The sequence below is a fragment of the Mustelus asterias genome, chromosome 2, assembly GCF_964213995.1.
Source record: "Mustelus asterias chromosome 2, sMusAst1.hap1.1, whole genome shotgun sequence".
Taxonomy (NCBI): Eukaryota; Metazoa; Chordata; class Chondrichthyes; order Carcharhiniformes; family Triakidae; genus Mustelus; species Mustelus asterias.
This window is the reverse complement of record NC_135802.1, coordinates 159,913,423-159,939,006: the sequence shown is the minus strand read 5'-3', so window position 1 is coordinate 159,939,006 and position 25,584 is coordinate 159,913,423. Positions and strand designations below refer to the sequence as shown.

Below are 25,584 nucleotides of genomic sequence, written 5' to 3'. Positions count from 1 at the left end.
TCTGTTTACGGCTTGTCAGATTTTTATAAAAGTGAGCGAGCAGCCTTTGCCAGATTGCTAGATGGCCTTGGATGAATCATATTTTGCAAGGTATCTGCTCTCAGTGTTGTTGGCAAAGTTTCCTTCCAGAAAAAATCTAATCTGGTTTCTCACTTGCTGCTAATAAAAATACCTTTGGGAAATAGAATGCAGTGTTAGTGAAGATTATACATCATCTGATCACAAAGCTGTCCATTAGTACATTGTGGGCTGATTCTAATTTAATTCTGCCTCACCTTCTGTAATGCAGGAATTGCATTTTTCCCTTGTCTTTACAGATGTTCTATTCATACATTACTTGATATTTGCAGCACAGAAACAGACCATTCAGCCCAACAGCTCTATGCTGGGTTTATGCTCCACATAAGCCCTTTCCATCCCTTCTTCATCCAGCCCCCTTTGATATATCCTTCTGTTATTTTCCTCCACATATTTTTATCCTGCATCACGGTGGCACAGTGGTTAGCACTGATGCCTCACAAGTGCCAGGGACCCGGGTTCGATTCCTGGCTTGGGTCACTGTCTGTGCAGAGTCTGCACGTTCTCCCCGTGTCTGCGTGGGTTTCCTCCGGGTGCTCCGGTTTCCTCCCACAGTCTGAAAGATGTGTTGGTTCGGTGCATTGGCCGTGCTAAATTCTCCCTCAGTGTACCTGAACAGGCACCGGAGTGTGGACACTAGGGAATTTTTACAGTAACTTCATTGCAGTGTTAATGTAAGCCTACTTGTGACACTAATAAATCAACTTAAACTTAGCGTGTTTGTGCAATTCCTATATAAATAAAATAAAATCTTTCTCTCTTTCCCTTTGCATTGGCAACCATGGGCTTCCATTTTAATCTTGCTCTGGAGCCTTGGATCATCTTCGTTGGTGGTGCATTCAACCAGTTTGCGAGGCTCTTTAGAAAGATCGTACTTTGTCTACCTCGATGTGTTTTACCATCGATCTTTCCCATGCCCAAGAAATTCCAATTTTCTTTTCCCGATCTGGATCACAGAATTCTTTTGCTCTCAGATTTTACCAGCGCCTCGTCACTGGTATTGGAACTTGTCTGAGAAATCTTCATTATTCACCCCAAAAACCCGAACTCTGCAGCCTCCATTCTTCTCTGCATTCCTTCACTGACTGTCCAACACTCTCTCGTATGTCAAAGTTGGAGCGATGTCGCCTTTCAGGATTCATAGCTTTTTTTTCATGGCTAATCTTGAGTTGATTAGAATATTTTTCCTTTTTTGAGATGCATCTTTGGCCATTCCAATCCTTCACCTCAGTTGCACTTTCTGTTGGGGATGTTAACATATAACGAAACGTGTCTGCCTTGTGAGTTTAAAATACAAAAGCAGAGAAGTTTGGACACTGGAAATCCGGAGTGAAAGCAGACAGCATTGGAAATACTCAGCAAGTCTTGTGGCATCTGGAGAGAGAGAGAAAAACAGAGTTAACATTTCAGGTTGGTGACCTGTCTTCAGAAGCGAGTTTGAAATAGGATGCCCAAGAGCTGATACGTTGGCTGGAACTTTGCAGCCGTTCACGCCAGCGGTATTCTCCAGTCCCGCTGCGGTATTCTCCGGTATTCTCCAGTCCCGCTGCGGTGAACGGAAAATTCTCTCCAAATTCTCCAGTCCTCGCCTGCAGTGACGGTGGGACGTGAATGGCCAGAACATTCTGACCGTTAACACTGCTTCTCTCCCCGGATGCTGCCAGATCTGCTCAGCCATTCCAGCCCTTTCTGTTTGTATTGCTTTTAAATGCACCAATACTATTTGTCTCAGTCACTGCATGTGGTAACGAGTTTCTCTTTCTAATTCCAGATGTTATGCATTTTCAGGACATTAAACTTCTGGAAAAACATCATTAAAAAAATAAAGACTTGCTTTTATACAGTACTTTCACAACCACTAGATGTCTCACATCTCATAATCAAGGACCCCATGCGCCCTGGACATTTTCTCTTCCACCTTCTTCCGTCGGGAAAAAGATACAAAAGTCTGAGGCCACGTACCAACCGATTCAAGAACAGCTTAGAAACATAGAAACATAGAAAAACTACAGCACAAACAGGCCCTTCGGCCCACAAGTTGTGCCGAACACATCCCTACCTTCTAGACCTACCTATAACCCTCCATCCTATTAAGCTCCATGTACTCATCCAGGAGGCTCTTAAAAGACCCTATTGAGTTCGCCTCCACCACCCCTGACGGCAGCTTCTTCCCTGTTGCCGTCAGACTTTTAAATGGACCTACCTCACATTAAGTTGATCTTTCTCTACACCCTAGCTATGACTAACACTACATTCTGCACTCTCTCCTTTCCTTCTGTATGAATGGTATGCTTTGCATAGTGCGCAAGAAACAATACTTTTCACTGTATACTAATACATGTGACAAAATAATGAATCAAATCAAATCAAATCAAAGGTGCTTTATAGCCAATAAAGTACTTTGTGACGTATAGCCACCGTTGTAATGTAGAAAAACTGTTCGTGTTGAGATGTCTCAGGAGGCGTTGGGTGTCTTACTGTAATTAAGGGATCTGTCTAGAGGCAAAGGTGTCAGAGGGTATGGGGAGAGCACTGGACTATGGGATTGAAATAGGGGATTGGCCATGATTGTGTAGAGTGGGTGGAGTAGGTAGAGGGACCGAATGGCCTACGCCTGCTCCTTTTTCCTATGTTGGCTACAAAATACTTTTATCAACATAACTAGTTACGAGGTTATAGATCACCAGGACATAGCTCCAGCTCCTACTTTAGACTGTTCCCACTCAACTCTCCCTGTGAGTGACATAATTATAGTAAGGAGTCTCACAACAACAGGTTAAAGTCCAACAGGTTTATTTGGAATCACGAGCTTTCAGAGCACTGCTCCTTCATCAGGTGAGTGGAGAGGTAGGTTCACAAGCACGGCATATATAGACACAGACTCAATTGCATGATAATTACAGATTGGAATGTGTTTTTATTGCGAAACCTGAGATCTGTGTCAATATGCGCGATCTTCTTGGAGATCCTCTCCAGATAGGACATAATTATGACATAACTCCCGATGCACATACTCAGTAGAATCATAGAATCCTTAAAGTGCAGAAGAGGCCATTCAGCCCATTGAGTCTGCACTGACTTTCTGCCCGAGTATCTTACCAAGGCCCTCTTTCCCCACCCTATGCTGTGAGGCAGCAGTGCTAATAACCACTGTGTCACCGTGCCGCCCTCACCTGCTTTGCCCTACATGTGGCTCCAGATCCACAGCCTAGTAAGCCACTCAGTTGAAGGGCAATTAAGGATGGGCAATAAATGCGACGCCCACGTCCTGTGAATGAATAAACAGAAACATAGAATAGGATCGGGGTGGGGATTCTTGTCTATTGAGAAAATTCCCAAATTTAGTTTAAAATCCATTGTACTTAGTCCCAATGCAAATAGGCATTTATTCAATTTTGGACTTCAGTGATTCTCTTTTTGCTGCACAGTTTAAGTGTATCAGTACATTAGACGGTATCCTCTCATCTCTCCCAGGTCTTTGGCGTGCATTTTATATGAAATGTGCTGCTTGGATCATGCATTCACGGGACATAACTTCATGTCAGTCGTGCTGAAGATTGTGGACGGAGAGACTCCGTCATTGCCAGACAGGTGTTCCAGCGAGCTGAATGCCGTCATGACAAGGTTTGTGCGCTTTCAACTGAAAATAAAGTCCTGTCAGCTTGTCTCCGCCACTGTATATTTCCATAATCACACTCTCTTTCTGCCTCACAGCATGCTGCGAAAGGATCCATCACATCGCCCGTCAGCTGCGGAAATTCTCAAGCTTCCATACATTGATCAGCAGCTCCAGGTAAATGTGTAAACAGCGACTCAAGTTCTCTGCGCTGCCTCATGCTTATCCTTCCAGCTTTCAAATAATCATACCCCAGGGAGCATCTGAGGCGAATAATTCAGTTGTATTTAAGGGAAAGCTAGACGAACACATGAAGGAGAAGGGAATACGGTTCTTAAGATTTTCTTTAAGTTTATTTAGTGTCACAAGTAGGCATACATTAACACTGCAATGAAGTTACTGTGAAATTCCCCTAGTCGCCACACTCCGGCGCCTGTTCGGGTATATCGAGGAAGAATTTCGCACAGCTAAACCTAACCAGCATGTCTTTCGGACTGTGGGAGGAAACCGGAGCACCCGGAGGAAACCCACGCAGACACGGGTGCCGGTATTCGAGGCTCGCATACGGCATTCTCTGTTGGCCTTGGGCGGTAAAATTCCTGCAGGGGGGACTGTGCAGAATCTGCACAGACAGTGACCCAAATCGGGAATTGAACTCGGGTCCCTGGCGCTGTGAGGCGGCAGTGTTAACCACTCTGCCACTGTGCCACCTGATTCTGACGATAGAGTTAGATCAAGAAAGACTGGATGAGGTTTGAGATGAACATAAACGCTGGTGAGGCCTGGTTTTGCCGTATGGTCTGTTCCTATGCCATATGTCCTATGTGACACCTGTATTTTTGCAGAAAATGAACTGTACCAGCCACATAAATACAATGACCAGAAGAGCAGGTGAGCGGCTGGGAATTCTGTGGTGAGTAAGCCACCTTCCGAATCCCCAAAGTCTGTTCCACCATCTACAATGCTGGAGTGTGGTGGAATACTCTCTGGATGAGAGCAGCTCCGACAGCACTCAGGACCATCCAGGTCAAAACAGCCCACTGAATTGGCACCCCATCTGCCTCCTTATGCAGTCACTCTGACAACCACTGGTAGCTGCAGTGTGTGCCATCTACTAGATGCACTGCAGCAACTCGCCAAGGCTCCTTCGACAGCATCTTCCAGACCCGTGACCTCTACTATCTAGAAGGACAAGGACAGCAGAGATCTGGGATCTCCACCAGCTGCAGGTCCCCCTCAATCCTACATTGCCATCCAGACTTGGAAATATAATCGCTGCTCCTTCACTGTCGCTGGGTCAAAATCCTAGAACTCGCTCCCTAACAGCACTGTGGGTGTACCTACACCACACAGACTGCAGCAGCTCTAGTAGGCAGCTCACCACCATCTTCTCAAGGGTAATTAGGGATGGGCAACGGATGCTGGCCTAGCCAGTCAGGCCCACAACCTGCAAAAGAATAAAAATACTGACTTTCAGAATGATGAACTATTGTAATGTTCAATTGCATTATTTTAAAATTGATGCATTTTAAGTTTACCGATTTTAACCCTGACATCACAAGACTCTGTGACTAGCTTTCCACTCTGTGCTCCTTATGGCTTCTGCCCCGTCACGCTTGCTTGACGCAGTATTTGTTCCCTGAAGTGGTTCGTGGCTAAAACTCAGCCAAAAGCCTGGCCTTACAAAACTGTTTCCCCTTTCCCAGTTCTGGGAAAGTTTTTTAAAGTTTATTCATTTAGTGTCACAAGTAGGCTTACATAAACACTGCAATGAAGTTACAGTGAGAATCCCTGAGTCGCCACACTCTGGTGCCTGTTCGGCTACACTGAGGGAGAATTTAGCACAGCCCGATGCACCCTAACCAGCACGTCTTTCGGACTGTGGGAGGAAACTGGAGCACCCTGGGGAGACCCACGCAGATACGGGGAGGTGTAGACTCCGCACAGACAGTGACCCAAGCCAGGAATCGAACCCGGGTCCGCGGCGCTGTGAGGCAGCAGTGCTAACCACTAGCTGCCCTAAAGTAAATTCCCTACGTCTGGCGTAAGTCAGCCTACTTGGTTTGAGGCGTTCTTTTTGCTGAACTGTTTCTTCTCTGTCTTCCTGTGCCAAAGTGGAATGCGAAAGGTATAAAAAAAAAACAGCTTCTGGCAAATTCTGCCGATCCCTCTGCTCATTATACAGAGCAGTGTAATTAACAGCGGCAGAAATAAGTGATGAAAAACAGCTCTGGGCCTTTTCTATATTGAGATAGCGCTCCGGCTGGAGAGCTTTATGCGACGTTCTTTCATTTACTGACAGATAAAGGGGTTGGTAAGCCACAAGAATCAAACCAAAGTGGTTTCATCAGTAGCTTCAAACTAGATCTTTGAAATGCATTCAGGTTTGACAGCATTCCCTCTCCTGACAGGAGCCTCCATTGTCAGACAGTGATGGAGGGTAATCAGTACTCGGGATGTAGTGACAGGGTAGATGAGCAGTCAGAACCTGTGATTTGAATAGAGGGGATCCTGTATTTTCCTGCATTGTATGTGAGATAGAGCACTCAGCGTCACAGGATTGGCACAATACACACAATACAATAAAGAGCAGAGCTTCCACGTTGAATATCTCATTACTTTGATAACTGCAAATAGTTGCCAATAGTTCTTTTTCGGACAATCCAACAGGGACAACTGCGCTTCAAAGCTTTCAGTTATTTACACAAAAATACTCGCATAATTTTCCATTTTCAGTGTTCTGTAAGTTTCAGACGCACTTTCTGTCTCACTGTGTGAATCTGACATCTTTTATCACTGTGTTTCTTCCTTGAATATAAATTGCAGAACATCAAATGCAAGTTTTCAAATGTTACCATGAAGGACCGGACAGTCACATCTCAAAAAGAAGCTCTTCAAATCAGGAATGCTTTGTAAGTAAGACCCAGCTGATTCGATCTCATAGTTACTCTTGATTATTGTACACATACTGGGCTATGTACCATAAGGATCAATCGTCTGTATTTCCAGGTACTGACTGGCTCACGGTGCATTCCATGCATTACTCTTTCCTGTTTTTTTAATTAAATGATGAGTCTGCCGAACCTTAAGCCCTTGCTGCTCGTTATTGGACCTGTGGAAGGACATTCTTTTTTAAAATTCATTCATGGCATGTGGATGTCACTGGCCGGGCTCGCAGTTATTGTCCATCCTAAATTGCCCTAGAATTGAGTGGCTTGCTCGGCCATTTCAGAGGGCATTTAAATGTTAGCCACATTGCTGTGGTTCTGGAGGTGCATCTAGGCCAGACCAGGTAAGGATGGCAGATTTCCTTCCCTAAAGGACATTAGTGAACTTGATGGGTTTTTACAATAATCAACAATGGTTTCATGATCATCTCTTTAATTTAGATTTAATTTTCAAAAATTGAGTTTAAATTCCATCACCTGCCATGGATGTGAGTGGTGAGGTCATGAATAAGGTTTCAAGGTCGCAGGAGTGTACCGGCAGGCAGGAAGGTGGTTTGAAGTGTGTCTACTTCAACGCCAAGAGCATCCAGAATAAGGTGGGTGAACTTGCAGCATGGGTTGGTACCTGGGACTTCGATGTTGTGGCCATTTCGGAGACATGGATAGAGCAGGGACAGGAATGGTTGTTGCATGTTCCGGGGTTTAGATGTTTCAGTAAGATCAGGTAAGGTGGTAAAAGAGGGGGAGGTGTGGCATTGTTAGTCAAGGACAGTATTACGGTGGCAGAAAGGACGTTTGATGAGGATTCGTCTACTGAGGTAGTATGGGCTGAGGTTAGAAACAGGAAAGGAGAGGTCACCCTGTTGGGAGTTTTCTATAGGCCTCTGAAAAGTTCCAGAGATGTAGAGGAAAGGATTGCAAAGATGATTCTGGATAGGAGCGAAAGTAACAGGGTAGTTGTTATGGGGGACTTTAACTTTACAAATATTGACTGGAAACACTATAGTTCGAGTACTTTAGATGGGTCAGTTTTTGTCCAATGTGTGCAGGAGGGTTTCCTGACACAGTATATAGATAGGTCAACAAGAGGCGAGGCCACGTTGGATTTGGTACTGGGTAATGAACCAGGCCAGGTGTTAGATTTAGAGGTAGGTGAGCACTTTGGTGATAGTGACCACAATTCGGTTATGTTTACTTTAGCAATGGAAAGGGATAGGTATATACTGCAGGGCAAGAGTTATAGCTGGGGGAAAGGAAATTATGGTGCGATTAGGCGAGATTTAGGATGCATAGGATGGGGAAGAAATCTGCAGGGGATGGGCACAATTGAAATGTGGAGCTTGTTCAAGGAACAGCTACTGCGTGTCCTTGATAAGTATGTACCTGTCAGGCAGGGAGGAAGTGGTCGAGCGAGGGAACCGTGGTTTACTAAAGAAGTTGAATCTCTTGTGAAGAGGAAGAAGGAGACTTATGTAAAGATGAGACATGAAGGCTCAGTTAGGGCGCTTGAGAGTTACAGGTTAGCCAGGAAAGACCTGAAGAGAGAGCTAAGAAGAGCCAGGAGGGGACAAGAGAAGTCTTTGGCAGGTAGGATCAAGGAAAACCCTAAAGCTTTCTATCGATATGTCAGGAATAAAAGAATGACTAGGGTCAGTCAAGGACAGTCGTGGGAAGTTGTGCGTGGAGTCCGAAGAGATAGGAGAGGCGCTAAATGAATATTTTTCGTCAGTATTCACACAGGAAAAAGACAATGTTGTCGAAGAGAATACTGAGATACAGGCTATTAGACTAGACGGGATTGAGGTTCAGAAGGAGGAGGTGTTAGCAATTCTGGAAAGTGTGAAAATAGATAAATCCCCTGGGTCGGATGGGATTTATCCTAGGATTCTCTGGGAAGCTAGTGAGGAGATTGCAGAGCCTTTGGCTTTGATCTTTATGTCGTCATTGTCTACAGGAATAGTGCCAGAAGACTGGAGGATAGCAAATGTTGTCCCCTTGTTCAAGAAGGGGAGTAGAGACAACCCTGGTAATTATAGGCCAGTGAGCCTTACTTCTGTTGTGGTCAAAGTTTTGGAAAGGATTATAAGAGATAGGATTTATAATAATCTAGAAAGGAACAGTTTGCTTAGGGATAGTCAATACGGTTTTGTGAAAAGTAGGTCGTGCTTCACAAACCTTATTGAGTTCTTTGAGAAGGTGTCCAAAGAGGTGGATGAGGGTAACGCAGTTGATGTGGTGTATATGGATTTCAGTAAAGCGTTTGATAAGGTTCCCCACGGTAAGCTATTGCAGAAGATACGGAGGCATGGGATTGAGTGTGATTTTGCGGTTTGGATCAGAAATTGGTGAGCTGTAAGAAGACAGAGGGTGGTGGTTGATGGGAAATGTTCATCCTGGAGTTCAGTTACTCGTACCACAAGGATCTGTTTTGGGGCCACTGCTGTTTGTCATTTGTACAAATGACCTGGATGAGGGCGTAGAAGGCTGGGTTAGTGTGGTAAACCACTATTATCTGCTATCTGTTACCTGTATATGTGGCACATCCCTGTCGGTTCCGCCCAAATCTCCTCCCCCTGGTCAGGGTATAAAGGCGGTGGCTCCTCCCCCCTTGCTCTCAGTTAAGACCAGATCACCGACAGGGATGGCTCCAAGTTTTTGCCAATAAAAGCCTATTTGTCTTGCTCACAACTAGTCTCGGCTCGATTGATAGTCCATCAATTAGTAAATTTGCGGATGACACTAAAGTCGGTAGAGTTGTGGACAGTGCGGAAGGATTGCAGGTTACAGAGGGACATAGATAAGCTGCAGAGCTGGGCTGAGAGGTGGCAAATTGAGTTTAATGCGGAAAAATGTGAGGTGATTCACTTTGGAAGGAGTAACAAGAATACAGAGTACTGGGCTAATGGTAAGATACTTGGTAGTGTGGATGAGTAGAGAGATCTCGGTGTCCATGTGCATAGAAGGCGTACAGTGTGTTAGCTTTTATTGGTAGAGGGATTGAGTTTCGGAGCCATGATGTCATGTTGCAGCTGTACAAAACTCTGGTGCGGCCGCACTTGGAGTATTGTGTACAGTTCTGGTCGCTGCATTATAGGAAGGATGTGGAAGCATTGGAAAGGGTGCAGAGGAGATTTACCAGGATGTTGCCTGGTATGGTGGGAAGGTCTTATGAGGAAAGGCTGAGTGACTTGAGGCTGTTTTTGTTAGAGAGAAGAAGGTTAAGAGGTGACTTAATAGAGGCATACAAGATGATCAGAGGATTAGCTAGGGTGGACAGTGTAAGCCTTTTTCCTCGGATGGTGATGGCTAGCACGAGGGGACATAGCTTTAAATTGAGGGGTGATAGATATAGGACAGATGTCAGAGGTAGGTTCTTTACTCAGAGAGTATTAAGGACGTGGAATGCCCTGCCTGCAACAGTAGTGGACTCATCAAGATTAAGGGCATTTAAAGGGTCATTGGATAAACATATAGATGATATTGGAATAGTGTAGGTTAGATGGGTTTTAGATTGGTTTCACAGGTCGGCGCAACTTCGAGGGCCGAAGGGCCTGTACTGCGCTGTAATGTTCTTTGTTCTATGGCCAATGCACCCAACCCACACATCTTTGGAGTGTGGGAGGAAACCAGAGCACCCGGAGGAAACCCACGCAGACACAGGGAGAATGTGCAGACTCCACACAGACAGTGACCCAAGCCAGGAATCTAACCCAGGTCCTTGATGCTTTGAGGCAGCAGTGCTAACCACTGTGCCACCCCATGTTTGCTCTTAAATGTGATTCTGCGATTGAGCAGCACTGATTGAACAATCCTAAGTGTCTGTGTGGAGTTTGCACATTCTCCCACGCAGACACGGGGAGAACATGCAAACTCTACACAAACAGTGACCCAAGCCAGGAATTGAACCTGGGTCCCTGGCGCTGTGACACAACAGTGCTAGCCACTGTGTCACTGTGCCACCCCACTACCATTTAACGCTCACTTTAGCGTTGATTAGCAGTGGGTGGGACTTCCTGTCAGTTTAGGGAGCTGATGGACTGCGCCCAGGGTCTATGTCACATCTGGACTGTTGTGCTGCAGCTGCCACTTGGTGAGTGGCATCTCTTCCACAGCTGGCACAGCTGAATAATGTTGGCCCGAGGCCGACTGATTCTTTTTTCCCCTTTCAACAGACCTTCTTTTCCTCCATTTCATCTTTCCTTTTGCCCTCTGCCTTTTTCACGGCCGTTCATGACCGTTAGTTAACCAAGGCTACATCTGGACTAACCAGTGATCCTTATCCAGACCCACTGAAGGCCACCACAAAATGGCATGTTCTTTTTAAAAAAAAATACTAACTTGAAGCAGAAAGGAGTAGGAAATCAGCTTCCTGTCTCCATGACACCCCTGAAAATTACTTCCAGTCCCCGATAGGACCCTTCCTAATTGCCCCTTAATATCAGAGGGATTAGTAGGCTAAATACATGGGGTTACGGGGATGGGGCCTGGGTGGGATTGTTGTCCGTGCAGGCACGATGGGCCGAATGGCCTCCTTCTGCACTGTAGGGACTCTTTGATTCTATATTTAAATACAGCAACAGCCTCTATCCCTGACTATGAAAGTTCTGGGCATTTGCTTTGCCGTATTTAGGGTAAAACGTGGAAATAATTAAAAGGAAGAGCAGTGATCGTGCCCCCCACTGCCCCCCCCCCCCCCCCCCCGCCCTCTTCCCGGTACATCTGGTGTGGTCACACAGAGGGGAGGGGGTTCTGGGGCAAAGTGTGATATAAGGTGACAGCGAGAATTCTCGATTAGCATTGGGTTGAGTGCTTTACATCGACAGATGTCACGTCACCAGCCCCGCAGGGAGGTGTGCTGACAGCTCCTGTTTCAGAGTGGGATTCCGCTGTTAGGGAGTGTGCGTACATCAGTCACAGGCGATTAGGCCCCCGCAGGCTCACAATTTATAAGATGATGGGGTTTCCCTCCCTGCCAACAGAGGAGGCAAAGCTATCGCTGCAAATACAGGCTGTCCTGCAGCCACCTACTGTCCCAACAAGCGGTATATTTGAGTGGCGATGGGACATCTCATCCCGCAGTCGGGAGGATATCCTGCCTCAGAGAGCTGCCAGCTAGTTCTTTTATTGAAGTATTTGGAAGGCTCGAATTAATTCAATACCCCCTTCATATTCATTATTGAGAGTTTCCACTGTTTCTTTTGAACGTCTGCATTTCTCTGACTTCGGGGTGTAAATTGCAAGGGATTTTTTTTGTCGCTTTTTCTACACGGTCAGACTCAACACATGTGCCCGTGGCGCTGTGAGGCAGCAGTGCGAACCACTGTGCCACCGTGCCCTCACTGTCACCTGGTCAAAAATAACTGCAATTTCCTCCCTCCTATTAGCACCGTGGGTGTGCCTACACCTCGCCACCACCTTCTCAACGGGCAATTAGGAATGGACAGTAAATGCTGGCGACGCCCACATTCCATGAACCAGTATAAAGTATCTTGTTATGCTTCATATTAAAAAGTTCCATACAAGCTAAAGCTAGAAGGAGCAGGACGCAAAAATAGTTTGCTAACCACTTGTGTGTACACAGGATAAGATCCAGGTCGATACCAACATAACCAACTAGCTTGCCAAAAATTTAGTGTCTGACCTCACATAATGTTCCACCTAGAGATGCAATGGGAGATAAAAAGATTAAGAGTGACACTAGAACTACTTAATCAGCAACTGTTGAACAAGAAAATAAAGTGATGAATTAACAGAGACTTTTAAAATCACAAAAGGGTTTGATAGGGCAGCTGGCAACTATTTATTTGTGATGTGGAGATGCCGGCGTTGGACTGGGGTAAACACAGTAAGAAGTTTAACAACACCAGGTTAAAGGTGTAGGCACACCCACAGTGCTAATAGGAGGGAGGAAATTGCAGTTATTTTTGACCAGGTGACAGTGAGGGCACGGTGGCACAGTGGTTCGCACTGCTGCCTCACAGCGCCACGGGCACATGCGTTGAGTCTGACCGTGTAGAAAACACCAGACAAGATACCGAAAGGACTACAGATCACGAACCCACTCAGGTCAACCTATAACACAGACTACGCTGAGAGACTTTGCCGTCGCACCTCTCTCACCCTCCTCAACCACCTCATACACCAACTCTACAGCAAACGCCGCAGCCTGGAAACCAAGATCGAATCCATATTCTCAACTTGCGCTCAGGACGCAGACCAGCTGCGAAACTCTGCCAAGCAGACGAGACAAAGGAACTACACCATCTACATGCACACCAAGAACAGGAAACTTGAGAAACTCGGCATCACCACCAGCAGCAACCAAGCCTCCCCCGGTACCACAGTAGGAAACAGTCCCACTGCAGGGAAGTCCATTGTCAACTTGTCCGACTACACACTTCAACCAGATGAAATCGAAGTTCTCAGCCGAGGGCTTAATTTTTGCCCCACCACCAAAATAGACCCCATCAGTCTCGCAGCAGACACAGAGGAATTCATCAGGCGAATGAGGCTGAGGGAGTTCTTCCACAAACCCCAAGAGGCCAACAACGAACACAATGAGACAGCCAATGAACTGGAACAGCCGACAGAGAGATCCGCAGTGCATCCGAAGAGGAAAGAGTCGAATTGGACTCCTCCGGAAGGCCGCTGCCCTCGACTTGACATGTATGCCCAAGCCGTCAGGAGGTGCGTCAACACCAAATTCATCAGCCGCACTCACAAGACAGCCCCGAACATCACCCAAGCACAACGTAACGCCATCCACGCTCTCAAGACCAACCGCAACATTGTCATCAAACCAGCAGACAAAGGAGGGGCCATCGTCATACTGAACAGAACGGATTACTGCAAAGAAGTGTACCGACAACTCAACAACGAGGAACACTACAGACAGTTACCTGCAGATCCGACCAAAGAACACACCCGTCAACTCAACACTCTGATCAAGACCTTTGATCCGGACCTTCAGAACACCCTCCGTGCTCTCATCCCACGTACTCCCCGCGTTGGAGATCTCTACTGCCTCCCGAAGATACACAAGGCAAACACACCCGGCCGTCCCATCGTATCGGGCAATGGGACCCTGTGCGAGAACCTCTCCGGCCATGTCGAGGGGATCCTGAAACCCATTGTACAAAGAACCCCCAGCTTTTGTCGCGACACGACGGACTTCCTACAGAAACTCGGCACACATGGAGCAGTTGAACCAGGAGCGCTCCTCGTCACAATGGATGTCTCAGCACTCTACACCAGCATCCCCCATGACGATGGCATTGCTGCAACGGCCTCAGTGCTCAGCGCCAACAACTGCCAGTTTCCAGATGCAATTTTACATCTCATCCGCTTCATCCTGGACCACAATATCTTCACCTTCAACAACCAGTTCTTCATCCAGACACACGGAACAGCCATGGGGACCAAATTTGCACCTCAATATGCCAACATCTTCATGCACAGGTTCGAACAAGACTTCTTCACCGCACGGGACCTTCAACCGGTGCTATACACTAGATACATCGATGACATTTTCTTCCTTTGGACTCATGGTGAACAATCACTGAAACAACTCTATGATGACATCAACAAGTTCCATCCCACCATCAGGCTCACCATAGACTACTCTCCGGAATCGGTTGCATTCTTGGACACGCGCATCTCCATCAAGGACGGTCACCTCAGCACCTCACTGTACCGCAAGCCCACGGATAACCTCACGATGCTCCACTTCTCCAGCTTCCACCCTAAACACGTTAAAGAAGCCATCCCCTACGGACAAGCCCTCCGTATACACAGGATCTGCTCGGATGAGGAGGATCGCAACAGACACCTCCAGACGCTGAAAGATGCCCTCATAAGAACAGGATATGGCGCTAGACTCATTGATCAACAGTTCCAACGCGCCACAGCGAAAAACCGCACCGACCTCCTCAGAAGACAAACACGGGACACAGTGGACAGAGTACCCTTCGTTGTCCAGTACTTCCCCGGAGCGGAGAAGCTACGGCATCTCCTCCGGAGCCTTCAACATGTCATTGATGAAGACGAACATCTCGCCAAGGCCATCCCCACACCCCCACTTCTTGCCTTCAAACAACCGCACAACCTCAAACAGACCATTGTCCGCAGCAAACTACCCAGCCTTCAGGAGAACAGTGACCAAGACACCACACAACCCTGCCACAGCAACCTCTGCAAGACGTGCCGGATCATCGACACAGATGCCATCATCTCACGTGAGAACACCATCCACCAGGTACACGGTACATACTCTTGCAACTCGGCCAACGTTGTCTACCTGATACGCTGCAAGAAAGGATGTCCCGAGGCATGGTACATTGGGGAAACTATGCAGACGCTGCGACAACGGATGAATGAACACCGCTCGACAATCACCAGGCAAGACTGTTCTCTTCCTGTTGGGGAGCACTTCAGCGGTCACGGGCATTCGGCCTCTGATATTCGGGTAAGCGTTCTCCAAGGCGGCCTTCGCGACACACGACAGCGCAGAGTCGCGGAGCAGAAACTGATAGCCAGGTTCCGCACACACAAGGACGGCCTCAACCGGGATATTGGGTTTATGTCACACTATTTCACATAAATATTTCTGCTTTTTTCCTCCTGAGTCTTTATCATGCGATCCTAGAATCAGAATTTATGTCACACTATTTGTAACTCCCACAGTTGCGTGGACCTGCAGAGTTTCACTGGCTGTCTTGTCTGGAGACAATACACATCTTTTTAGCCTGTCTTGATGCTCTCTCCACTCCCATTGTTTTGTTTCTTAAAGACTGGATTAGTTGTAAGTATTCGCATTCCAACCATTATTCATGTAAATTGAGTCTGTGTCTTATAAGTTCTGTTTGTGAACAGAATTCCCACTCACCTGAAGAAGGGGCTCAGAGCCTCGAAAGCTTGTGTGGCTTTTGCTACCAAATAAACCTGTTGGACTTTAACCTGGTGTTGTTAAACTTCTAACTATTTATTTAGCACCTTTAACCTAATGGAATGTCCCAAGGTGCTTCACAGGTGCATTATAAAATAAAATATAATTCTGAGCCACCATAAGAAGATATTCGGGTAAGATAGCCAAAAACATGGTCAAAAACATGCTGCCTCACAATGACAAGGACCCAGGTTCATTTCCGACCTCGGGCCACTGTCCGTGTGGAGTTTGCATGTTCTCCCTGTGTCTGTGTGGGTTTCCTCCGGGTGCTCCGGTTTCCTCCCACGCTCTAATCATGTGCAGGTTCGGTGGATTGGCCATGATAAATTGCCCCAAGATGTGTAGGTTAGATGGATTGGCCATTGTAAATACGTAGAGTTACGGGAATAGGGCAGGGGAAAGGGCCTGGGTAAGATGCTCTGTCAGAGAGCCAGTGCAAATTGGATGGGCTGAAAGGCCTCCTTCTGCACTGTAGAAATTCTATGGAATGATAGTTTTTAACGAGAAAAGCAAGGTAGAGAGGCACAGAGGTGCTAGGCCATTTCAGAGGGCAGTTAAGTTAATATTGCTGTGGATCTGGAGTCACATGTAGGCCAGACTGGGTAAGGACAGCAGATTTCCTTCCCTAAAGGACAATAGTGAATCAGTTTACAGACAATACATGATTGTGGCCATGGTCATCATTACTGAAATAAAGCTTTCAATTCCAGATATTTTGTCATTATTAATTGAATTTAAATTCCACCGGCTGCCGTGATGGGATTTGAACCTGTTCTCCAACAAGGACCTGTAGGCCACTACACCACCATCTCCTTCCATTTAAGGTGTACATGAGGGAGAAAGGAATAGAAGACTATGTTGGGGGTTAGATGAGGAGGTTTGGGTGAAAGTTTGTGAGGAGCATAATGACAGGTATGGACACATTAGTCTGAACCATTCTTGATTAAGCATTTCCAGTCAATGCAGTGTTAGGGACCAGATCAGAATCTCCACGGTATTAAGTTAGCCTAGACCCCAACTGTTTCTGATTTTGGCATTAGTGTGAGGATAATGTGTTTCTCTCCAGTTGTGATCCTATTGACTCGGTAGGAAGCTTTTAGCAAAGCATACTTTATTTAACAATACAGTTTGACCAAATCCAAAAGGAATTAGCATAACTTTTACCAATTGTAAATACTTAGACATGACATAGTATAATTCTTAACTGCTAGTTTTCTCTATTAGTCCCAATTTAAGCAATATTCCTAATAGACATAAACTTCTCTTCAGGATCAGTTGGCAAAACACACAAGTTTAAGTAGATTGCTAGTCCTCCAGCCTTTTAACACCTCTGGACAGAGATACGGAGAGATACCTGACTCCTGACTCTCAGACAGCAGCCTAAAGAGAAAGACCTGTCTTCAACAGCAGAACTCCAGAGAGAGATGCCGTTTTTCTAGCAGATCCTAGACTTCAATTTCAAGGGAGAGAGAGAAAGAGCTGCTGCTCCTTTTTAAATTCAAACAGCAACTGCCAGCTTGTCTCTCTGTGAGCCTTGCCCCTCCCATTACATGACACACACATGTCAATCAACTCAATTAAACCCTGTTCTTAAATGCCAGGGGATAACACAAAAAATAATAAAATTGCATTAACGCAGATTAAAACAAACGCCCCAGTAACTAGGAGCAATTACTCTTCTGCATCCTCAGCGTCTGAGCTGCCAGTTGTAGACAATTGGCACCGTAATTAGAACTGAAGTGGAAAACAGTCCCCTCACAAGAAACATGATCCATAGGTGGCAAAATCCTTCTTGAAATCTGGCTGTTTGTTGAGGTCTGGAGAGAGGTTAATGTACATCAAGCAAGTTCTAAACACGTTCTCCCCGTATCTGCGTGGGTTTCCTCCGGGTGCTCCGGTTTCCTCCCACGCTCCAAAGATGTGCAGGTTAGGTGGATTGGCTATGGGATGGCACGGTGGCACAGTGGTTAGCACTGCTGCCTCACAGCGCCAGGGACCTGGGTTCAATTCCTGGCTTGGGTCACTGTCGGTGTGGAGTTTGCACATTCTCTCCGTGTCTGTGTAGGTTTCCTCTGGATGCTCTGGTTTCCTCCCATGCTCCAAAGATGTTCAGGTTAGGTGGATTGGCCATGCTAAATTGCCCCTTAGTGTCAGGGGAACTAGCTAGGGTAAATGCATAGGGTTATGGGGATAAGGGGCTGGGTGGGATTGTGGTTGGTGCAGGCTCAATGGGCTGAATGGCCTTCTTCTGCACTGCAGGAGTGCAATTGCAAAGAGAGAGCTTCCTCAAATTGCTGCATTTAATGGAGCAGCTAACACAACACTAACGATAAATTCACCAAGAACAATAAAAAAAACACATTCTTAGATACAATAGGCCTACTTTATAGAGTGTCATGTTTGAAAGCTAACACCACAAGACGTAGGAGCAGAATAAGCCATTCAGCCCATCGAGTCTGCTCTGCCATTCAGTGAGATCATGATTGATCTGATATGATAATAGAGTTACAGAGTCATAGAGCAATACAGCACGGAAACAGGCCCTTCGGCCCAACCGGTCCATGCCGCCCTCCCAGTTAGTCCCAGTTGCCCGTGTTTGGCCCATATCTCTCTAATCCTATAGAGCCATTGAGCATCCTCGACTCCACTTCCCGCCTATCCCCATAACCCTGGATTTCCTTACTGATTAAAAATCTGTCTGTCTCAGCCTTGAACACACTTAGCAGCCCAGCCTCTAGATCCCTCTGCGGGAAAGAATTCCACAGATACCCTCTGAGAATAGAAATTCCTCCTCATCTCTGTTTTAAATGGGTGACCCCCCCCCCCCCACCCCCACTCTGAGATTATGCATAGGGCATAGGCTTAAAATGAGAGGGGAGAGATACAAAAGGGTCCAGAGAGGCAATTTTTTCACACAGAGGGTGGTGAGTGTCTGGAACGAGCTGCCAGAGGTAGTAGTAGTGGAGAGTACAATTTTGTCTTTTAAAAAGCATTTAAACAGTTACATGGGTAAGATGGGTATAGAGGGATATGGGCCAAACGCGGGCAATAGGGATTAGTTTAGGGGTTAAAAAAAGGGGCAAGTTGGGCCGAAGGGCCTGTTTCCATGCTGTAAACCTCTACGACTCTATGACAAGTACAATTCTTGATGGCACAGTATCGTCACAGCAGCTACAGAGTGATTCCCAAGTGAGCAATCGTGTTAACCAATTATTACAGAGCTTCACAAACACATTCAGCATTTCCAGGTATACTTCTAAAAGTTTAATCTTTTTTACTCCATTCCTAATGTTACAGAGCCAGTGTTCAGAGTAGACGGGGCAACTCCTTAATCCAACTCCTGGCTTGTTTCAAAAAACCAATTCAAATTGAATCAAAATCATGGAGAAGCAGACAAGATGTATGTTTTTGGGTTTATGAACTCTTACATAGAATCCCTGCAGTGCAGAAGGAGGCCATTTGGCCCATCAAGACTACACTGACTCTCTGACAGAGTACCTTAACCAAGCTCCCCACCCTATCTCTGTAACCCCACACATTTACCCTGCTAATCCCCCTAACACCCATCACTAAGGGATTATTTAGCATGGCTTTTCCACCGAACCTGCACATCTTTGGAGTGTGGGAGGAAACCGGAGCACCCGGAGGAAGCCCACGCAGACACAGGGACAACGTGCAGACTCCGCACAGACAGCCACCCAAGGCCGGAATTGAACCCGGGTCCCTGGCGCTGTGAGGCAGCAGTGCCAACCACCATGCCACCGTGCTGACAAGAAAAGGCATTGCACCCGATCTTGGGGTTGATCGGACATTTGATCTTAGCCAAAAGGCCGAGAAGCGAATCAGTTCTACGAGTGGAAGAGTTGGAAATCTCAAATAATCTATCTGTCAGCTTCATTCTAGCATCGTCCTGTTAATTGAACAGGGAAATTCATATCGCAAAAAATGATACCCCAACTCTCAAAATATAAACCATCATAAAATAATTTAAAACAATTGTAATCAGAACAAGATGTGTCGACATTTAGGGAGTACTAATAATTATAACCTCGAATATGATTTATGTAAAAATTAACAATCCTGAAGGAGGTAGAAGCAACTGTGGGTGTAAAATGTCTTGGCAATTAGAAGCAGAATTGACAACATGTTAATTGGAGGGAATGCATATTATAATCACAAGCTGCTGAATTGAATTTGCATAAATAATTACCACATAAATCACACACTTGACTACAAATGGTTTGAAGTCATATTCCAAAAACATATACGTTGATGAACTGAGATTACCCAAGCATAAATTAATTTGTGTTTGTTCCTGCTTTTTTGCTCCAATTATTTCACTATTATCACTCTGCGATTTATTTTGTTTTTACACTTCTCACGGTTTATGGGTGAAATTCTTTGATTTATTTCTCCCATGCACACACAAGGCCCTAATGAAATTATGTTTATGGAGTCCTGATGGCGCAGGAGTGGGCCGTTTGACCCATCGAGCGGCACGGTAGCACAGTGGTTAGCACTGCTGCTTCACAGCTCCAGGGTCCCGGGTTCGATTCCCGGCTCGGGTCACTGTCGGTGTGGAGTTTGCACATTCTCCTCGTGTCTGCGTGGGTTTCCTCCGGGTGCTCCGGTTTCCTCCCACAGTCCAAAGATGTGCGGGTTAGGTTGATTGGCCAGGTTAGAAAATTGCCCCTTAGAGTCCTGGGATGTGTAGGTTAGAGGGATTAGCGGGTAGAATACGTGGGGGTAGGGCCTGGGTGGGATTGTGGTCGGTGCAGACTCGATGGGCTGAATGGCCTCCTTCTGCACTGTAGGGTTTCTATGATTCTATGATTGACTGCATGTTGGCTCCCTGCAGAGCAGTCCAACTGTCTGCAGCCCTGTAACTTTGTCTCCCCTCAAATGCCCGTCTATCTTCCTTTTGAAATCATTCAACATTTCTGCTTCCACCACCCTCATGTAGAAGTCTCACAACACCAGGTGAGACTTCTTATTGTGCCCACCCCAGTCCATCTCCACATCATGGCTACCACCCTCATGGGCAGTGTCTTCCAGGCTATTACCACTCACCGTGTAAAAAATGTTCTGCCTCATATTCCCCCCTGCATCTCTCACCCAAAACCTTAAATATGTGTCCCATCAGGTCATGAGAACAGCTTTCCTTTATTTTTTTTCATTCATTCATGGGATGCACAGTGGCACGGGCGCTTAGCGCTGCTGCCTCACAGTCGATTCCCGGCTTGGGTCACTGTCTGTGTGGAGTTTGCACGTTCTCCCCGTGCCCGCGTGGATTTCTTCCAGGTGCTCCGGTTTCCTCCCACAGTCCAAAGATGTGCCAGTTAGGTAAATTGGCGATGCTAAATTCTCCCTCAGTGTACCCGAACAGGCATTGGAGTGTGGTGACGAGGGGATTTTCACAGGAACTTCATTGCAGTGAGAATGTAAGCCTATTTGTGACACTAATAAATAAAATAAATAAAGACATGGGTGTCACTGGCTGGCCAGTATTTATTGCCCATCCCTAGTTGCCCTTGAGAAGGTGGTGGTGAGCCGCCATCTTGAATCGCTGCAGTCCAAGTGCTGTGGGTTGACCCACAATGCCGTTAGGGAGGGAATTGCAGGATTTTGACCCGGCGACTGCGAAGGAATGGCGATATCTTTCCAAGTCAGGATGGTGAGTGGCTTGGAGGGGAACTTGCAGGTAGTGGTTTTCCCATTTATCTAAACCTTTCATAATTTTGTACACCTCGATAAATCACAGAATTGTTACGGTGCAGGAGGAGGCCATTTGGCCCTTTGTGTCTGTGCCAGCTCTCCAAACAAGCATCATGACTTCGTGCCATTCCCCTGCCTTTTTCCCGTACCCCTGTTTTCTACTCAAATATCATCGAATGCCCCTCTGTATGCCTCGATTGAGCCTGCCTCCACCACACTTCCAGGCAGAGCGTTCCAGACCCCAACCACTTGCTGGGTGAAAGCGTTTTTCTCACATCACGTTGGACACTGGAATGTCGCAAACCTCTACATCAATCCTAACAGAGTCATAGCAACAATAGCTGGGAACTTTTAATGCTTGACATACGGCACGGTGGCACAGTGGTTAGCACTGCTGCCTCATAGCACCAAGGACCCAGGTTCAATTCCAGCCTCAGGTCACCGTCTTTGCAGAGTTTGCACGTTCTCCCCATGTCTGCGTGGATTTCCTCTGGGTGCTCCGGTTTCCTCCAACACGCCAAAGATGTGCAGGTTAGGTGGATTGGCCATGCTAAATTGCCCCTTAGTGTCAAGGGGATTAGCAGGGTAAATACGTGCGGTTACAGGGATAGGGCCTGGGAGAGATTGTGTTCGGTGCAGACTCGATGGGCCGAATGGCCTCCTTCTGCACTGTAGGGATTCTATGATTCTTTGAGAGGTAGAGAAATTAATAGCTCTGAAGTGAACATCAGTGACTCAGGTGTGCAATCATTTAGTTTTGTACTCTGTAATCTTGCACTGATTGGAAGTCTCCTGGATTCCTTCCTGCAATGCACCCAACTCCTTCCTGTGGGATGGGGGGGACGGACACCAAAGATGGGTTTTCCTCCCCTCAGAACATGGTTGTACATGGAGACATTGTTCTTTGACAAGGACGATGGCTGCCATGTGTGAGGTCACTCCCATTCACTCAATTCCACTTGCCTCCACTGCCCTCGAGCTTCTCTGGAGAGACCTTGTCACAATGGAAAGAGCGAGTGCATGAGCCCGGGTCAGGCAGGTCCGTTCCCTCAGGAGGGTGGAGGTTTGCAGCCATGACTTGGCTGCCATTCGGCTGGCTGCTCTTTGTAGACATTACCATCCCCTTCCCCACCTCCCACACACTCCCGCTCCCCTAATGCTGACTGAAGCCAATGGCTCAGAGCGACTAGCAGCCCGACATCTCACTGGGATCTCGTTGCAGTGAGGACCCTTTGGTCCAGATCTGCTGTGTGGCTTTCACCTGACAGTGAGAGTTTGTGAAGTAAAAAGCTCTCATACAATCTCCACATGATTATTAGTTTTTCCCTTTAGCTGTCCAGTTGTGCTGACCTTTAATCCCTCCCACCTGAGAAGACCCTCCCCCTTCCCCTCCCTCACTCGATGTTTTGCAGTTGGACGTCGAGGGTGTTGCCTTGGTCTGGAGCTGCCTCTGTCTCTGAAAGGTGCCTGTCAGATATCAGGCGCTCTCCACCTCCTTTTCCCCTCCTCTTGTCACCCATCCTCTCATCCATCACCATTGCCCCCTCACCCCACCAACGCCACTTTCACTCAGCCCTCAATTACTCGAGCGCCTCCCCCCATCATCCTGGATCCTATCATCATGAATTTCAACATGCCTTCCTGCCCCACTAAGCCCACCTCAGTCACCATTCCTATGCCCACCCTGATCTTCCCCACTCCTGTAATCTGTACCACACCATCCTTGTCCCCCTCAATGACCCACCAGATGAAAACCACCCTTGCCATACCCAAACTCTGACCCTACCATGTCCCACTTCTCCCTTTCCCAGTCAATGTCCCCTCCTATTGCCAACACCCTCAGTTCTCCCCTCAGAATTCCAACATTGATTCCATTGACTCCTCCTTCTGAAACTCTGTGGCCCCATGCCCACAGCTTCTTCCCCCCTCATGCCTGCCTGCTCCCCTCACTCCACCTCTTCTCTCCTCAGTCCACTGCCTCCTCTTCTCTGATCCATCCCGCCTCTTCTCTTCTCATTTCCTCCCCACACACCTTCTTCTCCTTCACTTTGTGTCTTGCACTCACACCCAGTCCCCTTTATCTCCTCGGACCCCTCCCACTTGGTCTCTTCCACACACACCACACCTCCAGACAGCTCCAGTAGTGTAGCCAACTCCGACTGTAAGTTAAGTGCTCTATAATTCCCCTTTGCCAATTGCACGCCACAAATGTGCAGTCGGGTAACAAAACGGCGTAAATTTCCACTGGAAGGTTAGTGGTGGCGGGGCAAGGAGGGGTGGGGGGCGGGGGGGGGGTGGGGAGGGGGGGTGGATGTATGATTCTGATCTGTTAGGGTTCTAATGAGCAGGCATGAAATGCAAAATGGGTTCCCAGCAAACCTCAGCGTCACCAGCCCACCATGATTGTCGGGTGAGGAAAGTCCTGCCAATTTTCTAACCAGGTCAATCATTTGCCTTCAATCCCCTGAGTTTCAGCTTTAGTTAACATTCTGTAATGGAGAATGTTACTGAATAACATTCATAGACATTCCTCTGACCACCGCTTCCAAAAATTCAATTAAGATTTGTCAGACATGACCTCAAATCCATGCTGGCTCTCTCTGATCAGCTGGAAGGTTTCAAGGTGTTTGGTCACTCTATCCATAATGATAGATCCTAGCGATAGGTGAAGTGGTCTATAATTCCCTGGCTGTCCTCCTTCACCTTCCTTGAATAGGTGACCTTTAATTACTAATTAAGTACATTGGAGATCATTGAGATGACTATTTCCTTTTCCAACCTCTATCAAGGAGAAAGTGCTGCCCAACCAAATGTCACACTGGAAAGAGCAGATACATTTATCTGTGTGGCACAGAAGATGGTCGATGCAATGCTGAAATTAGAAGATGGATAGATAGAGCCAAAAGTAATTTGTGTGAAGCTGAAGGATGTGTTAACAACAAGAAAACTCAAGCTCGCGATGAGCGAAAAAACTCATAAGGTTCCACATTCTATCCACTTTGCTGAATGTCTCAGAAACCTGGAGCATAAATAAAGATCTGTTGAAGAAGATAGAGGCCTTGGAAATGTGGATGCTATGTCGTGCGTGTGCTAAACATTCCATATACCCGACCGCAAGACAAACAAAGAGGTGGTTGAAATTGTAATAGGAAAAAGAACTCTTAAAATGTGACATTGAGAAAGAGGATGTTGGTATTCCGGCCGACTGCTCAGTGCTGAGGTGCTTCAAAGATCTTTCTGAGACAGCAAAGGGAAGGCTGCAGAAAGAAGGGTTGGCCTAAGTGCACGATCAAAATCACAGAGCGGTTACAGGCGAACTACAATGGATGTGTGAGGATGGGGCAAAGATAGATGGGTCAGAGGGTCCCTTGAGAGTCAGGTGATGTGTGGTGTCCCATGGGAGACTCCTGGGGAAAGTCAATACTATAGTTCCCTCGGAATTAGAAGTGGTTTTAATTCTTCTAACTTTGCCTGGATAGGTCTTCTGGTAAGACGGCAGAACCATCGGAGTTTGTGATTGAAATTGTATTTTCAGGTGGTTCTTTGTCTACCGTCCTTCATTTGTTAGAAGTTTAAAAGTTCATTTATTAGTGTCACAAGTAGGCTTACATTAATACTGCAATGAAGTTACTGTGAAAATCCCCTAGTCACCACACTCCGGCGCCTGTTCGGGTACACTGAGGGAGAATTTAACATGGCCAATGCACCTAACCTGCATATTTTTCGGATGTGCGGATTTCCCAACAAAGGACAGCTTCCATAGGACTCCAATTCTTCAAGAACCGGCATAAAATCGGACATAGAGCACACAGCTATAGCCTTGCTCACAAAACCTCTGCAGGGAATGTAAAAGCAAAAGATTGTTTGCAAGTGATGTATTTTTAATTGGCCGTGTGGGTGAGAGAATTGTGCAATTAACATATCTACTGTCAGCAACACCAGTTGAAACATAACAACCTCATTACGACCACATGGAACAAATACTCTTTTGGTGGGTAGTTTGCCATTAAGAGAGACTGGGAAGGAACTGCTGGCCTTGTCAGATCAGATCAGAGTGCACGTCCTTTACTCCTTAATTGAAGATCACATTAAACTATATTTTAATTTACATTCGCAGAACTGAGAGTTCATACCTCGTCTGGGACTGTGTTTCCTGACTTAGAACTAATACTAGTATCAAAAAGAAGTAGAAGCTTGTACATGTCTGACATGAAAAAAAAACTCAGTAACACTTTGTACAAGGCAATCGATATTTTAGTACAACAGTTGCTCTGAACTCTGGA

General features: G+C 46.6%; 1 protein-coding gene across 1 annotated transcript in view; it reads left to right on the top strand.

Moving 5' to 3' along the window:
* Positions 1-25,584, top strand: part of nek11 (NIMA-related kinase 11) — a 275,408-nt gene that overhangs the window by 117,257 nt on the left and 132,567 nt on the right. Inside the window, exons 6-8 of the mRNA XM_078200740.1 lie at positions 3,553-3,702; positions 3,793-3,871; positions 6,521-6,606. Coding sequence (XP_078056866.1) covers positions 3,553-3,702; positions 3,793-3,871; positions 6,521-6,606 — 315 coding nt within the window. The remainder of the gene's footprint in view (positions 1-3,552; positions 3,703-3,792; positions 3,872-6,520; positions 6,607-25,584) is intronic.